Source organism: Anolis carolinensis, chromosome 1 (assembly GCF_035594765.1).
Source record: "Anolis carolinensis isolate JA03-04 chromosome 1, rAnoCar3.1.pri, whole genome shotgun sequence".
Taxonomy (NCBI): Eukaryota; Metazoa; Chordata; class Lepidosauria; order Squamata; family Dactyloidae; genus Anolis; species Anolis carolinensis.
Genome location: NC_085841.1, coordinates 290555652 through 290573213, shown reverse-complemented (window position 1 = coordinate 290573213; position 17562 = coordinate 290555652). Strand labels below are relative to the sequence as shown.

General features: G+C 38.4%; 1 protein-coding gene across 14 annotated transcripts in view; it reads left to right on the top strand.

Annotated features, from left to right (window-relative positions):
* The window catches only part of shank2 (SH3 and multiple ankyrin repeat domains 2), a 405147-nt gene extending 391092 nt beyond the window's left edge, over positions 1 to 14055 (top strand). For all 14 annotated transcript variants that reach the window (XM_062967836.1, XM_062967830.1, XM_062967835.1 and 11 more), the window contains one exon: positions 7083 to 14055. In XM_062967836.1, coding sequence (XP_062823906.1) covers positions 7083 to 7656 — 574 coding nt within the window. In that variant the 3' untranslated portion in view covers positions 7657 to 14055. The remainder of the gene's footprint in view (positions 1 to 7082) is intronic.
* The last annotated feature ends 3507 nt before the right edge of the window (positions 14056 to 17562 follow it).

Below are 17562 nucleotides of genomic sequence, written 5' to 3'. Positions count from 1 at the left end.
TTTTTCCATCCCCATCTCTATTGGTGAGAACATGTGCAAAATAGTTGATCCCCTTGTTAACATCTTTCGCCTTCTATATATGAAATTGTCAGCAAGACAAGTGAGAAAATTTTTTGACCTTACTTCTTGGCACACTTTCACTTCTAACAAATATAAGGTTAGTTGAGGTCTTCTGTTACTACGATATCTTTGCTTTTTTGAATTTTATGAATCTGTTCTAAGAAAGTATAATCCAATGAGCAAATCTCATAGTCACTGTTCTTTTTAACCAAGTATTTTCAGTCTGTCTTCCAAGTTTTAAGACTTTGAAGCCATAGATCTCCTCACAGATTTAGACATCCTTTACATGTAGAACTACTTCGCTTCCCTTCCTGTTCAGTTTGTTCCTTTTGAATACAATATACCTTTCAGTTTACATTTCAGTTATAAGACTCATCCCATGAGGTTTCTGTGATGCCTCTTAAATGATATTTGCCTTCCATTTTCTAACTATTAACTAAAACATTTGTTCATTCCATTTGTTCAGAGTGATCCAAACCAATAAGCAGTTCTACCAAAGACTCTTGGTCCTTTATATTTCTATTTCTGAGAGTAAAACTGATGCATTGTCATGTAAATTAGAAGAAATAAGTCAATAAGCTTGATAAGCTGGCAACCTCATTTGTCATAGAATCATATGACCTTTGAGTTGGAAAAGACTACAAGGGTAATATAGTACAAATTCCCACCATGTAGGAACAACACTAAAGCTCAATGGCAAGATTTCCATCCAACCTTTTTTTTTTTTTAAACCAAATATGAAAGTTCACTATTTCCCAAGGCAGTCTATTCCACTGTTTATAAACTCTTACAATAAAAAGGTCATCTTAATGTTTAGGTATAATATCTTTTTGATAATTTGAATCCAGTTGTTCATGTTCTAGCCTCTGAGGCAGCAAAGAAGTGTGCTCCTTCTATGTGACATCACTCAGACCATCATTATGTCATTTTTAGTCTTCTACAAGCGAAGCATACTCTGTTTCTGGAAGTGTTCTTCATAAGGTTGGGGTTCCAGACCTTTGATGGGCATATTCCAGCTTCCCACATGTCTCCTGGATCTTTTTATCAGGGAGATATTTTTATAGGCAGGTCTGTACATTGCTGTCTCGTGTCCCACTCACTCAGGATTTACCACCACATGACTTCTTCTTCTCCAGAAATGTGTTGAATTCTTACATCTGTGAATCTGTTATTGCCTAAGAGACATATATAATGAGAGCACTTGCAATGATTTCCAGAATCTTCAATGTGTTTTTTCCTGTCTTAACATGTAAGAAGCCATATTTGCCCTAAATGCAACCTGGCTCCTATGATTTAAAATTCAATAGATTCAGGCTCATTCAACCACATGTTGGTTCATCAGGGAAGATGAAACAATTTTGACTATGAGCTCTTCTTAGGCCACAACATAACACCCCAATCATCCCGCACAACACTGCAAGTAATCATACTAGCAGAATACCCTGATGACTCTCTCTGATGGCTGGCTCCTTATGATCAGAAGCTCACAGACATACAATCTGGCTTTCTATACTGCAGTTCAGTGTCTTGTCAAATGGATTCAGATGGCTTTAGTTTAAGCAATTCAACTCCAATGTGGACCAATCTGATCTAATTTGGATTTGATGCAGATCTACCCAGTTTGTTTCAAGATTTGACCATAGAATCATAGAATAGTAGAGTTGGAAGAGACCTCATGGGCCATCCAGTCCAACCCCCTGCCAAGAAGCAGGAAATCGCATTCAAAGCACCCCCGACAGATGGCCATCCAGCCTCTGCTTAAAAGCCTCCAAGGAAGGAGCCTCCACCACAGCCCGGAGGAGAGAGTTCCACTGTCGAACAGCCCTCACAGTGAGGAAGTTCTTCCTGATGTTCAGGTGGAATCTCCTTTCCTGTAGTTTGAAGCCATTGTTCCGTGTCCTAGTCTGCAGGGCAGCAGAAAACAAGCTTGCTCCCTCTTCCCTATGACTTCCCTTCACGTATTTGTACATGGCTATCATGTCTCCTCTCAGCCTTCTCTTCTGCAGGCTAAACATGCCCAGTTCTTTAAGCCTCTCCTCATAGGGCTTGTTCTCCAGACCCTTAATCATTTTAGTCGCCCTCCTCTGGACGCTCTCCAGCTTGTCAACATCTCCCTTCAAACTGTGGTGCCCAGAATTGGACGCAGTATTCCAGGTGTGGTCTGACCAAGGCAGAATAGAGGGGGAGCATGACTTCCCTGGATCTAGACGCTATACCCCTATTGATGCAGGCCAGAATCCCGTTGGCTTTTTTAGCTGCTGCATCACATTGTTGGCTCATGTTTAACTTGTTGTCCACGAGGACTCCAAGGTCTTTTTCGCACACACTGCTGTCAAGCCAGGCGTCCCCCATTCTGTATCTTTGATTTCCATTTTTTCTGCCGAAATGAAGTATCTTGCATTTGTCCCTGTTGAACTTCATTTTGTTAGTTTTGGCCCATCTCTCTAGTCTGTCAAGATCGTTTTGAATTCTGCTCCTGTCTTCTGGAGTGTTGGCTATCCCTCCCAGTTTTGTGTCGTCTGCAAACTTGATGATCGTGCCTTCTAACCCTTCGTCTAAGTCGTTAATAAAGATGTTAAACAGAACCGGGTCCAGGACGGAGCCCTGCGGCACTCCACTTGTCACCAAGTTGCTCACCCTTGGTTTTTGAGCTGTCACCTATTAAAAATAAATACTTTGTATTTAGATTTGTTTTGATAAAATATTAAAATAAGATATAATCTAGATATCTCATCACAACAAAAAAGCTCATTCATTTTGATATTTTAGATTCAGCCTACAATTGTGTAATTTAATATCCGTAGCTGTTCTCACACCAGGGTGTGTGTCTAATTGTGAATTTTGTATCAAGTTTTTCTGTCAATAATGTTGTTATTGTTGTTATCAATTACTGGCACATTGGCTTCACCTATGAAGAAGTGCCCTGTATGATACTCTGTCAACAAAAGACATGTTCAGATCTTTTAAACTCAGGGCTGTTGCTTCTTTGGGTCTACCCACCCATCCAGCATTATTGTCTTTTCTAGTGAGTCATTTCTTCTCATTAAATGGTGAAAGTATGAACTATGGGACCAATTTATTAGTCTTTTTAGCAGTCCATAATATCCATAGAACTTTTGTTCAGCACCACATTTCAAAGTCATTATTTTCTTCTTATCAGCTTTCTTCACTGTAAAGCATTCACAACCATACCCAGATATGGGAATATTTTGGCATGGACCATCCTAACTCCTGTATTGAGTTATATATCTTGACACTTCAAAATCTTGCCTAGTTCTTTCATAGCTTCCCTTCCAAGTTCTAGTCTTCATTTAATTTCTTGACTGGTGTCTCCACGTTGATTAATGACTGAGCCAAGTTGTTGAAAACTGTGAATTATTTCAATGTATTTATTATTCACTTTAAAGTTATGTAAATAATCCGTGGTCATTATTTTTGTTCCCTTAATGTGCAACTGTAAAACTAACTTTGCAGTTTCTTCTCTGATTTTCCTCATAAGTCTTTCCCAAATCTTTTCTATTTTCTGCAAGTAATATGGTACTATCTGCATATCTTAATTTGTTGATGTTCTGTCCTCCAGCTTTCACACTTCCTTCCTCCAAGTGCTTTCCGTATGGTATGTTCTGCATATGAATTAAAGAGACAAGGTGATAAAATGCAGCCTTATCTGTTCTTCTTGCCAATTGGAAACCATTCTGTTTCTTCATATTCTGTTCATACTCTTATTTTGAGTATAGGCTATGCATCAAGACTATAAAATGTTGTGACATGGCTATTTCTTTTAGAGTGATCCATATTTTTCATAATCTACACAAAGGCTTTGCTATAACCTAAAAAGCATATATTTCTTTTGAAATTATTTCATATACTTAAAAATCCAGTGTATGTTTGCAACATGATTACTAATGCTTCTTCCTTTTCTGAATTCAACTTGTGCATCTGCCATTTCATATCACTTTGGTTGGATGGGAAATTAATGCAACAAACCTGTAATTTCTCCAAGACATAGTGTTCCCCTTTCTTGGGGATATTTTGGAAATTCCAATCTGTAGACCATATTTGTTGGTAGATTTTAATTTAACAGGTGAATAATATTGCCTGCTCAGTTTTTTCTTATTACTGATAGGAACTGATTGAAGAGTGGGGATAATCGGTGACTGTAGAAAGTGAGGAGTCTGGTTTAACCAATAGGGAGATGTTCTTCTCAAAGCAGATGTCAGCTTCAAAAACGCAGTGTGCTCCAGACAGTGAATGAAATAAAAAGCTTTCAACTCCCTCTCCCTGTCTGTTGCAATCCAAGTAATTATCAGCTGTTTCTCAATTCTATCAAGAAGTTACTAGTTTTAAATACATGGCTGTTACCTTCAGTTCAGTCCTGAGCCTACTACTAGAGAAAATGTTCTACTGGATGCAATGGAAATACATTGAAGCAGGTAGCTCCATTGTTAGTGGTGTGGTGAATTGGCTCTGTGTTTTAATCTCAGTTTTAAAACAGCTTTACAAGAGGTTGAACATATTTTGGATGCAATAGCAGCATTTTCTGTTAATACACCCTAGCAGAAATCTGCATAGCAGCCATTTGTAATTCACTTTCCGTAGTCATTATGCACTATAACTCAATAGCTTTGAATCACCTGAAGATGCCTTTGTAAGGAGGAACGTATAGGAGATAGTAAAAACCTAGGGTGTTGGTATATCAGCACACCCACCCTAATCAGAGCTCTGGCTTGTCCCTCCTTTTTTTTGCTGGAAAAAGAAATGTTAGTCTTTCCTATGAAATGCTCATTTTCAACAGACAATTTCCCTGACTATCATCTCCCCTCTTACCTTTCTCTTCTCCAGACATGCCCAGCACCCTAACCCACTCCTCATAGGACATGCCTTCCAGACCTTTGATCATTTTGGTTACTCTCCTCTGGACCTATTCCTGCTTGTCAATACCTTTCCTGAATTGTGGTGCCCAGAACTGGACACAGTATTCTCAGTGAGGTCTGACAAAAGCATAATAGAATGGCACTATTACTTCCCTTGATCTAGGCATTTTGCTCTTACTGATGCAGCCTTGAATCGTGTGGGTAGCACCAAACAGAACATAGGACCCCATGTGGGGATATCAGAAATTCTTTCTTTTTCCGGTCTGTTTGGAGCAAATGGAAAGAGCTACCCAACACTATTGGATGTCCATCCCTTGTTTGCCAAAAATAAATATATTACAGGTAAATCAACATTGCTTTCTTTCCACAACTTTAAAGATGCAGATTTAACCACCCAAGAAAAGTTTTTTTAATCCTCACTACTCGCAATCAGTGTTTCAAACAATTCAATTTAATATTTTATTATTATTGCAGAATTCGTGCATTACAACTGAATATAATATAATACAGTTGGAGATAATTTAGCACAGCTTCTGTTTGGACATAATTTAAAACAATTATTGTTGCTAAATAAATCTTGTGAGTAAATAACTTCCAAGTATTTTTTTTCCAAATGGCACATCAATAACCTTTGTCCAGAATTTTCTCAACAGTGATTGTAAAGTAATTATGATACAAGCTGAAATCCAAAGAAACTATTTATACATAATTGTAGGTGATTTATCTTTGAATCTATTTGTCTGCAGCAATTGTCACAGTCAATAGGAGACAACCTAATTTTAAATCTGAACAGCTCTTTGTGTCTTTGGTCGTAGAAAGTGCTTCAGCACAGATTTTGCATTGTATGTGCTTTGTCTTGTAACTAAAGACCCCTGTGAATCACAGGAAAATAAATTAAAATGGATTTTGATCTATATTTTACTGGTTCTGAGCTACATGCTGTTGCTAATCCCATTCTAGAGTTACCTGCCAAGTCTATTGCAAATTGATAAATAAAAATGTATATTTGTTCATAATTTTGATTTGTCCTGGTTGGATTTCTCCCACTGAAATATGTCCCTAGCACGATGCTTGTCTGTATTCATCTTGTGATGTAGAATTTAACTGAAAATGATTGGAGAGGCTAACGAATAATTCCTGATCAATTACTATTTGTACCGCAATACCACCATTCACCTTAAAATTAGAAGGGAATCAAATATGAGTTGGGTTTGGCCATGGTTGGAGATCATGTATAAAGGAGCTGGTAGAAGCTGGGTCCAGACAAATGTGAGATATTGAAGATATACATGTATTGCCATGGCTTATGGTAGAAAGAACATCTGTTTTAGTGGAATGCAGGCTCCTGTGGGCAGACCCATGGTTTTGGAACTGTGTGTGCTTTTAGATGCCCCAGATACAACTCTATCTGAAACAGTGGCTCTCAACCTGTGGGTCCACAGGTGTTTTGGCCAACAGCTCCCAGAAATCCCAGCCAGTTTACCAATTGTTAGGATTTCTGGGAGTTGAAGGCCAAAATTTGGAATAACAGAAAAAGCATGTAATGCTTTAAAAGGGCCCTGTGGAAAATTACTTTTTAAACTTTTTTTTGGGGGGGGGGGGGAGTAATGTATTGCATTAGTTAATTGCAATGTCAAGAGGTTTCTTTTTACTTGTAATGTTTATCATTTTTCTATTAATTTTCTATTATTTTTTGATGAGGAAAACTAGAACATCCTTATCAAAATGCCTCTAAAATAATCTTAAAAGGTAACTTTTAAGACTGGCTAGAAATCATTCCTTCTTATCATAATACAATTGATTAATTCTTAACTGATTACACTACTTTTGAAAGGCGAATGTTCTACCCTTGTGACCATCCAAAAGTAACTAGTTACAGGTAATGGTATTACTACCAAGATTTATTAAAGATTAGTAAGTTTGACATTTATTTATATTTATATAAATTAATTATATTTAAGATTACCTTTGGTTTTAAAATATTTGCAATCATTCTCTATCATTCTGCTATGGTTTTTTCAAATTTTATGGCATTTCTTTTGCATTTTTCCATTTTTTTTAAATGACCAGTGCACAAGTGTTCTTGAGTTAAAAGTGTTGGAAATTGGTAATTCTGCTAATTATTTTTGTGTTCCTTTATGATTTCAGGAGCACAGAAGTCATGAGCACGGTCTCAGGTACTCGGAGTTCAACCATCACGTTTACTGTCCGGCCTGGGACTAGCCAGCCCATCACGCTGCAGAGTCGATCCCCAGACTATGATAGTAGGACATCAGGAGCAAGGCATGCTCCAAGCCCGGTGGCTTCACCAACAGAGATAAGTAAAGACATCTTGCCGGCTCCTCTGACAGCTGCTGCTCCAGTTGCATCTCCTTCTCCAACCCTTTCTGATGTTTTTAGCCTACCCAGCCAGCCTCCTTCGGGCGACCTCTTTGCTTTGAACACAGGGCGCAGCAGGTCTCCTTCTCCCTCCATATTGCAACAGCCAATCTCAAATAAACCTTTTACAACTAAGCCTGTCCACCTGTGGACTAAACCAGATGTGGCAGATTGGTTGGAAAGTTTAAACTTAGGTGAACATAAAGAGACATTTATGGATAATGAAATAGATGGCACTCACTTACCAAACCTTCAGAAGGAAGACTTGATAGACCTTGGAGTGACTAGAGTTGGCCACAGGATGAACATAGAAAGAGCCTTGAAACAGCTGTTGGACAGATAAGAACGGCTGCTCTTGCCTCACAAACCTTTGTTATAAATAGAGATAGGCTGGTACTGAAACACCCCAAATGCCTTGGCTCCCCAAGAGTACCACCAATTTAATGCATCAGTCAGTCCCTGTAGTTTCTGATTTGCAGCAATGCAGATTGTAAGTTTAGTATCCAGGAGCAACCTCAGGTAAATTCACATTAATGGGACCATATATATTAAAAGGGGAGGGGGGAAGTAGAAGGAATAAGGAAAGTAAATCGTTGCTAACTTGATGAACCATGCTGATTTTTTTTCTCCTTTTACTGTGCTGGGAGGGCACACATACACGCAACATATATCCTTTTCCATATTCGTGAAATTATTTCCAGTCCTCCGGAATGCCTTTCTGCTTGAACAACAATGTTCTAGTTTCCTTTTGGTTTGAAACTCACAGGTGTGTGTCCCTTCACAATGAAGTCTTGTGCTCAGCACTTTTTGCAGTCTCTGCTTCCCTCACCACTGCACTTGACCATTACACTAGTGCCCATGCACCTGTAAGTTGACTTCTCGGTGGATTTTCCCATTCTGATTTCCAGTTCTTCCCACTGATGTTTCATACTAACCTTCAAGTTTTCAGAATGTATTACTGCATTTAATTAAACACAGCATTCATACAGCCAGAGATTTCAAATATTCCTTTGTGACATCTTTTTGACCAGATTATGATGTTTCTTGGTAATGAAAGTAGTTCTTGTCTTCCAGTGAATCTGTGTTGCCTAAACCTAAGTCTTTGTTTTTCCATTTATGTTTAGCGTGTTCCAAAGTTGCAAGATAACTTTCAAGCATGCTTCCTTTCCATATATACAAAAGTAAAACCTGTGGAGGCTACCTAAGAAATCTGTCCTAGCTATCTGAAAAGGAAATAAACATGTTTAAAGCTTGCAATAAAAGACATTGGTTGTAGGGCGATACTTCAGTTTAGATGTATTCAGATGCTTATATGTTGGATTTGGATGACAGATTGGTATTTTAATGTGGCATTTACTGTCACTTTTTCAAAGTAGTAAATACTATTAAATCTGTTTTCTTCCACCTTTCTGTCCTGTAATCACTCTGAAAATATGGAACCAGAGATATGTAGCAGGAAAGAACTTTTACAGGTTTCTAGTATTAAAGAAGTGAACATTTCTTACAATGCTGCAATTCAGAGATCCTCTCATATGAGTGGGACATTTTCCCACTACTACCCCATACCTACTTAGGCAATCCCTCATTGTCCAAGTATGAGGGCCCTCCAAATGTGATGTCTTGATGGTGGATTCATAGGTGGCTTCCTCTTATATGTCCTCCAAAGAGTGGACCAGCACCAGGTCAAGGCAGGGGCAGCTAATACCATTCAATGTCCTTGACTGACAGAGGTAGTTCCTGCTGTTGATTTCTCTGCTCTCCTTGCTCCCTGCCCTGCACAATTAGTCCCACTGCTTTAAGAGGATTTCATCTAGAGAAACTCATTTTTATGTATAGATTGCTCTTGCTGGATCAAAATGCTCATGGGTGGCATGAAGCCCAATCACAGCTATGATCCAAAAAGCCATAAGAACCAAATACTGCTTCTGCGGACTGTATGTAGGTGCACAAACTCTGGCACAAGCTATTGTTGCAATTCATTGTGTGCAGAGGGGGCTTATCCAGCTTGAAGAGGATCTTTGGATGCAAACTAACCACTCTCACTTACATGAGAAAACTTACCCTTGCTGAGGCCACCCAGCAAAAGCTTGTTTTCACATGTAGGAGTGCATCTTTAGGTCTTTGGTTGGGTCTCTTGGTGTTTAACAGTTATTTCTTGTGTTCATAAAGAAACAACATTAACATGTAAAATATTGTGTATGTTTTCAGAATTGGTTTTATGAAAACAATGGGTCGCTGTTATCATGGGTCTCTGATACCAGGGACACCTTTTCTGATAATCAAGAATCTAATAACTGGAATCAATGTTTTTCTAAAATTTTTAAAAATCCAGCAATTCCATTTCTCCATTACCAAATGGACTAGAGCAACATTTCAAGAGAACATTCTCATTTTCAGGAGATGTGTTGAAACAAAGATAACAAGTTAACAGGGGATTTTATCAAAAATATATTGATTTATTATGGAGATCAGAATGCATAATTTGAAAGGTAATCTTTTATGGTAAGAATTTGGTAATGTTTATGAAGATTGACGCTATCAATGTATGCTCTCCCCCATCCTGAGTAATGTTTCAGAAATGTGGTTCTCAGCTGCACAAAAGCTTTAGCCTTCATTATAGCACTAAGTGACATCTGATTGGTTGCTCAAATATCATGAATTTTAATTTTTAAAAGGCCTCCTATTTTTGGCAGGCATCTACCACACATTCTATCCTTCTTCATTCCTTTCCATGTTCCAGCCTATCTCTAATTATACTTTTGTTTTCTCACAACCAAGTGTCTAATTAGGTCTGCAACAGCCCTAGAAGTAGTACATAAAGTTTAGCAATTTCAATATCTTTCGTTATTGCAAGTTTAAATAGTTGTACAGCTAGTTTATAAGCACAATATTTTAAGAATATAAGTGGCTGGTCTACTGGGCAGCCTTTGTGCCACTTCAATGCTAGAAATTAAAAAAAATAAAACTTTTGTGGTTTACTACTATTTCTGTGGAATAATTTTTAAGTTTGGACCTTTTTAAATCAACCTCATTTGGATGCATCTGAACCAGCAGAGCTGTGTTATATTTTCTATCTTTGCTAGAACTTCTTCAGAAGATGCGTCTTTCTTCAAACATGGTTACAATTAACAATGCAGTGGTTAATTCTGAAACGCTAATATTCATCTCTCTCTCTCGCTCGCTCTTCCTTCTACCCCACTCCCGGCAAAAACTGGTCTTTTGACTTAACAGCTGTTGTCCCACGCTTTGCAGGTTTTTATTTGCATTTGAAAGTTCCACGTAACCTTGTAATTAAAATCTAGTGGAAATGTAAAAGGACTGAGATTTCCATAATTACATAGATTTTTATGGAGACGATGACATTCACATTTTCAGTGGCTACAAAAAGCCATCAAATAATTGGGAGGGGGGAGTGTATACAAAACAAAAAGAGAAATCAGCCATCATTGTCTTCCATTTGGTGATATTACAGAATTCAGTAAATAAACCATGAACGCCATGATACTTTTTGTTTCTTTGGATGCAGTTGGTGTTACCTCTATAATACGTGCCAGGAAATACATTAAAACTAATGATAGGAAAAGAAAACAGGAAAGAAATACTTTTAAGCTGATGTTATTCATAACCTTTTACTCTTCAATATTGATGATGTACACAAAGTTACAGGTGATGGCAATCCCTTCCTTAAAGGGGACCTCTTACATATGTTATCTTATTTCAGGCACTTAAATAGTGGGTACATTATAGTAGAGAAGAGATTTAAACATCAAAGAGCTAATGAAATAGTTTATTTTTACATTGTGTCTTATAATCTAAGGGTAATAGAGCCTGCAAGAAACAATAACAATAAAGTACACCTTTGCCAAGATAAAGTAGTTTTTAAGCACTGTTTGCTGGTTTTATCACAGAAAGCAATAGTAACAGATATCGTGTTCCCTCCTGTCATCTTGATCTCTTTTTAAAATGCTGGGGGTGAGCTTGGCCCTTCTAATGTCCTGCTACTATGATGGTGCAAAATAAGGTGTTCAAGATAATATGGTTAATGATATTCCAGGTTTTAGGAACAACTTTTGTTTATATACTGTAATTTAAATAAATTGCATTTACATGCCTAGTTTCTGTAATATTTGTGTATACAATACCAAAATCACACAAGATGTAAATTGTGTATAACTGCACAGAGTTCTTTCCCTGGATGTCTAGGAACATTTAAGTTTTAATTCATATATTCTAAAATGACTCTATGTGACTGTTGATTTACATAATTTACATATCACAAAAGCTAACTATTTGTGGTACTTAAATTAATAAAAGTGATTTTCTGAGTTCCTTTACAAATAAGCATTACCCAGTTGATCTGGCAATGACTCTACGTACGAGCCTCTACTACTGATAATTTTCCCATTGCATTTTTTCTTTTCTTTTCTAGATAGTAAGGTTTTTTGCTATTGTTTGTGTAACAACTGGTATTCATGTTATCTATGTTGCTGTAATTTTTGTGCTTTAATTCCTCTTATTTTAAACTGATTAAAACAAAATCAAGCTCCTGTAACTTGCACTTTCCCTACTCCTTACTACTCTTGTATGGCAACCAAAATTACTGTAAGAAATAAATATAATATTGCACTAAGGTTGTGGTTCTGATTGCAAACAGTAAAACAGTCTGAATTGTTTGTTTTTCAGAAGAGTTGCCAGTTCTACTATTTGATATTATAGAAAACATTTTTAAAACTAAATTTACTTCTAATTTAGCTCCAGTGAGGTGCCTGACTATTCAATTCAGAGTTAAATCATACCGATTTATCATCAAGATAAATCAAACAATAAATGAGAATAACTCAATAAATGAGATCAAATTAGGTTGGATCATGAGCAAAAACATCCATTTATGTTAGGAGGTATTGATTTCTTGCTTTGAGGTCTGATTTATTAAGTGGTTTTTGAAAAAATAATATTTCTGTGTATTTTAGTTCATGATTCAGCCATTAAATTATAAGTTTGGTCAATTACTGTTAAGATGCTGTATGAGAACACGTTACAGACAATAAGCAAGAGCCTTGATCCAGAAATCCTCACGCTCTGGGCTGCGTGCAAGGATCTCCATCACCACACAGATGGTTTTCCTCTGTTTATACATCCAACAAGGCCGATCACTCATGTGGTGAAAGCATCAAGATTTGTGTCACCTTTTTATTGGGACAGGAGCCACACTTCCACAGAGCTGAATACGCTCTCCTCCTTTTGCAGTTATCTTTTGCACATGACAGATTTATATTCAGAAAGGATGATTGGGAGAAAAATACATTTCACGTATCCATGTAAAAGAGATATCAGCATCAGGACTATGCTTCCTGTTGCTAAGATTCTGCAGTGAGACTTCATTAATGCATATAGGAGTTCTCAGTTTTTTGTTCCAACAAGGAAAGGTCGGAGTGTTGTGTGGTTTCCGGGCTGTATAGCCATGTTCTAGTAGCATTTTCTCCTGGTTGTTTCACCTGCATCTGTGACTGGCATCTTCAAAGGATCCTGCCATACAGCCCCGAAACCGCACAACACTCTTGTGATTCCAGCCTTGAAAGCCTTTGACAATTCAAGGAAAGGTTGGCTATTCTAAACCCTAGTTTTTGTCATCTGACCCCCACCCCATGCTTTAAATTGTTTGAAATGTGAAAAAAATGCCTTAAATGCAATCATCAAATTTATAATACATAAATAGAGCTTATGACTTGTATCAATAAGCCATGGATAGAAACTTCCAAGTATCTGCATTGTGTTTCATAATTCAGGGAATTTTTATTTTCTTTAATTCCTTAATTTAACGTTTGGTTATGGCTTTACATTGGGCCAATCCTCTCCAAAATCCACCATTTTAAAGCTGCACACCAGCCTAGTCCCGGAGAAGAGAGTCATGGAAGCTGCAGATAAGCATCCAACTGTTTTCTTATAGATAGACATTCAGTAACGGAAATCCACAGAGAATTCTGGATGTCTTCCAGAGGCTCCTATAGATGTTGTCATTGCTCTGTGACCAACAATAGGAAAAAATTTCCCCTAATCCCTGAAACAACCCAAAAATGAGTTGCAGTGGTGAAATTCTTATGCTCTTGCAACTGAATAACAGGATGCCAGCCATTTGATATTTTCTCATGATTCTGATAACAAAAAAGATATATTTATACAGTTAATACTAATTGTTCCACACACAGTATATGAATTTTTATTAATAGGATCCCCCCACACTGTGAAACTACTGGGGATATGTGTGAGTTCAGTCAATGCTTTGTTCATTCAAGAAACTATTAGTAAAGGGATTGTACTGGGACTTCCTCTTTGTGTTTCACTATTTTGATGTTGGAGCAAATATCAAAGACTTGCATCAACTGGCATAATATTCAAGAACACTACCAGCACAGACCACAAATTATATAATGTACATCAGAGCACAGTAAATAAAAGAAAGCATGTGCCTCAGATGCTTGAAACCCGACTTGTACAAAATCATGTATCAAAATGATGTCAATGAAAAGAACCATTTCAACATCATTGTATTGTACATACAGTGCCTGTTTTCCGAATCAAAAAGTTCATTAGTGCACAGCTTTTTAAAACGATTTAAATTGCTTAATGTTGAAAAAGATTTATTGGCAGTCTACTCTCAATAAAACTGTAACTTGATGAATCACCTTGATTTCAAATAAAGTTGTGCTGCAGTTGTTTCCCAATAATAAATTTGTACATCTGTTCAGTGCGTCAGGACATAATTTGTATGTTTTAATGCAGATATATGTGTTAAATGTATAATGGTATGTATCTAACTATAGATCTTAACAGATAATTGTACTAACTCCTAGTGGTATTCGCTCAAGAACATCCCAGGGTTGAGTTTCTGTACAGGTAAAATTTGATAATTTGCAAATGTATATGATTTTGTATGATATTTGGGGTAGTGGTATGAGCTGTGGAGGACCAAAACTCCAAAAAGGGATTTAAATCCCCACACAGCTGTGAAAACCTACTGGGTGGCCTGGGGAAATCACACTCTCTCAGCCTCTGAGGAAAGCAAAAGCAAGCCTTCTCTAAATAATTCTTGCCAAGAAAACCCTGTGATAGGTTTCCTTTAGGGTTGCCAATAAATTGCTGGGCCCAATTCAAGGTGCAGGTTTTGACCTATAAAGCCCTATACGGCTCGGGTCCTGCCTATCTCTGTGATCGCATTTTCCCCTATGAACCGGTGCGGGCCCTGAGATCATCTGGGGAGGCCCTCCTCTTGCTCCCACCTCTTGCGCAACTGGTGGGGACGAGGGAGCAGACCTGCTCGGTAGTGGCCCCCCGACTCTGGAATGTCCTGCCAAAGGAGATTAGGCAAGCCCCTACCCTGTCCTCCTTTCATAAGGAGTTGAAAACCTGGTGGTTTCAGCAGGTTTTTCAATAATCTTTTCTGGAATACCGCCGACTCATGACCCTGAAATATGTTGTACAAGGATCATCTATCCCTAATAACAGACCATGTCAATCCATTTGGTTACTGATCCCTATTCTTTCGGTCGAACGTTATGATTGTTATTGTTTTATTAGTTGTATAGGTCTTAATCTTGTTTTAATAATGTGTCTATTGTGTTGCTTATGTAGTGTATGTTGCTATTTTTGTGCTTGGAAACCTCCCTGTGTCCCTTCGGGGAGAGAGGGCGGTATATAAATAAAGTTTTACTTACTACTTACTTAGGGTCACTGCTAAGCAACTAGAAGACATAAAACAACTCTAGATAGATAGATGGTTCATTTCAGTGGGACCCAAAGTATGTCTGCTCAGCTATAAGTTGTATATGCTCAATTGAGAATACTCCCTTATAAAAAATATATCCAGAGTTCTAAACTTTGCCTCAATGGTTTCAACTAGATCAAGCATGGGCAAACGTTCTGACTTGGGGGCCGCATAGCAAGCTGGAGCAAGGTGGGAGGGAGGGGGTTCTCCCTAAGCCTCCTCCCTGCCCTTTCCTCACCTTCCTGTCAGGAAGGAAAGTCAGGAAACGTTTGGATCCCAAAAAGGCTAGCCTTGGTCAGGATGAGATGGTGGACGAGAGAGAAAAAGTGTATTCATGAGACCCTGTTTTGCCTACTCCTGATATAGAATTCTAGAGCTGGAAGAGACCCCCAAGGGCCATCCAGTCCAACCCCCTGCCATGTAGGGAGGCACAATCAAAGCACTCCAAATAGACAGCCTCTGTGAAAAAGCCTCCAGAGAAAGAGACTCCTCCATATTCTGAGGCAGCCTATGCCACTATCCAACAGCTCTTACTCTCAGGAAATTCTTCCTAATCTTTTCAGACAAATTTCTTTCCCTGCCATTTGAAACCATTGCTGCCTTGTCCCCTGGTCTCTAGAGCAGCAGAAAGTCAGTCCCCCCCCCCCCGCCCGCCCTCCTCCTCAATGGGACACTTTTTAAAATCTTGAGAAAAAGAGAAAAGAGCCCAAGGGGCCGCATCCAGTCCCCGGGCCTGGGTTTCCCCGTACCTGAACTAGAGTGTTACACATGTCCTTAATTTTTTTTCCTGTTGAAGTCACTGGGATGTATATGTTTAGGGGAAAATTTGATGTTTGATGTCTGCATTCTACTGCTGCATTCTACTGTTGAACAAATAGTTGTTGCCATTATGGACATATTAATGAAGGTGAGATTCATATCTAATATCTAATATTGCAAAAGTCTCAAGTTTCAGTAGTTTAAATTGGTTATTGCTGCCCTGGGATGTTGTTTTGAATATGATGCAAAGGGTAGCCATAAGATACATGCACACATACCACCAGTACAATTCTAGCCATTGGCCATTTGGAAAGACAAATTCATAAAAATAAAGCAACTGGTAAAACTGCCCAAGCCAACAAAAGGAAACATTATTTTGTTGTTTTTGTTGTTGGGTGTCTTCAAGTCATTTCAGGCCTATGGTGACCCTAAAACAACCCTATAACAGGGTTTTCTTTACAGGCACCTAATTAACATGTGATCAGGCTCAACAACAGCTATCGATCTTTAGCCACCAAGCTATGAAATACAAAATAAGTTGTGCCTAGTACCTTTTTTTTAAAAGCAACAGAATCTATAGTGAATCAGTGAGAATCTGAAGGACAGCGGTACAAGTGGTTCCAGCCAGTTTGGTCTGTCTACAAAAGCACAGCTGTAAATAATCACATGGGCAGGGGGGGGGGGACAAGGAGGAAACGTAACTTGCACAAAATGTGGCATCCTTTACTTTCCAAAAAAAATAAAAAAGAATATTTCAAAACATGATTAAAGATATTACTGGACTATGTTTCTTCTTTAGTTTTGCAAGATGAATTAGGATAAGCAAGAATAGACACACACCTGCATATATTGGTGGCTGGACTGCAGGTGCAAGTCCTGAGAGGGGGCTGGACAAAGCGACAGATTCTGCGTGTCTGATCACCAACACCTGTATCACGCCAGAACCCACATGCTGGCTATTGAAATCTTAGAAAAAGTTACATTCTGGGATTCAGCCTTTCATCAACCCATAAATTAAGCCATATGCACCTGCACAAATATAAATGACTTGAACAGATTTAGTGCTATGAATAGGCACAGATTTCACCTGCAGATACTAAGTTCAAATCCTGATGTAGCCTACCACATGGCAAAATTGGGGGAATTACATATGACCTAATTTTTAAATTAGCCCAGGCGCCCCAACATTCCCTCATTAGTATGAAAAACTGCTCATTTTCCTGGGCCTTCTGATCATTGTCCCAGTCCCCTTTCTTTGACTCCATATTGACTGCATCAGTCCTAAAACTAGCAATAATGAGGCTTCTGAGGTGTGAGGAATCAAGTCTCTTACTCTTGCTATGGCTTGGTGGCGATGAACCTGCAGACACTAAGCAATGGTAGGGGGGAACCCCCTGGACTCTCCTCCTACTCAACACACCCTGAGATGAGGCAAGCACGAAGAAATCATTCTGAATTACAGTTGTTAGTTTCCCACCTGAAAGCTTATAACTGGGAGTTCTTTTCCAAAGGTATTAAGCATCACATTGTACAACCTATACACTTGTGCAATGGCAATAACCCCTGGTTCAGCTCCATTCCCTGACTCAAACACATACATACACGGAGTAGACAAGTGCAGGAAATGCTCCATCAGCTGGGCCCCCTTCACCCAGTAACATAGTGGAAGACAGAGTGCCAACTCCAGATTTTGTGTGTGTGTGTGTGTGTGTTGGAAGGAGGAGAAAG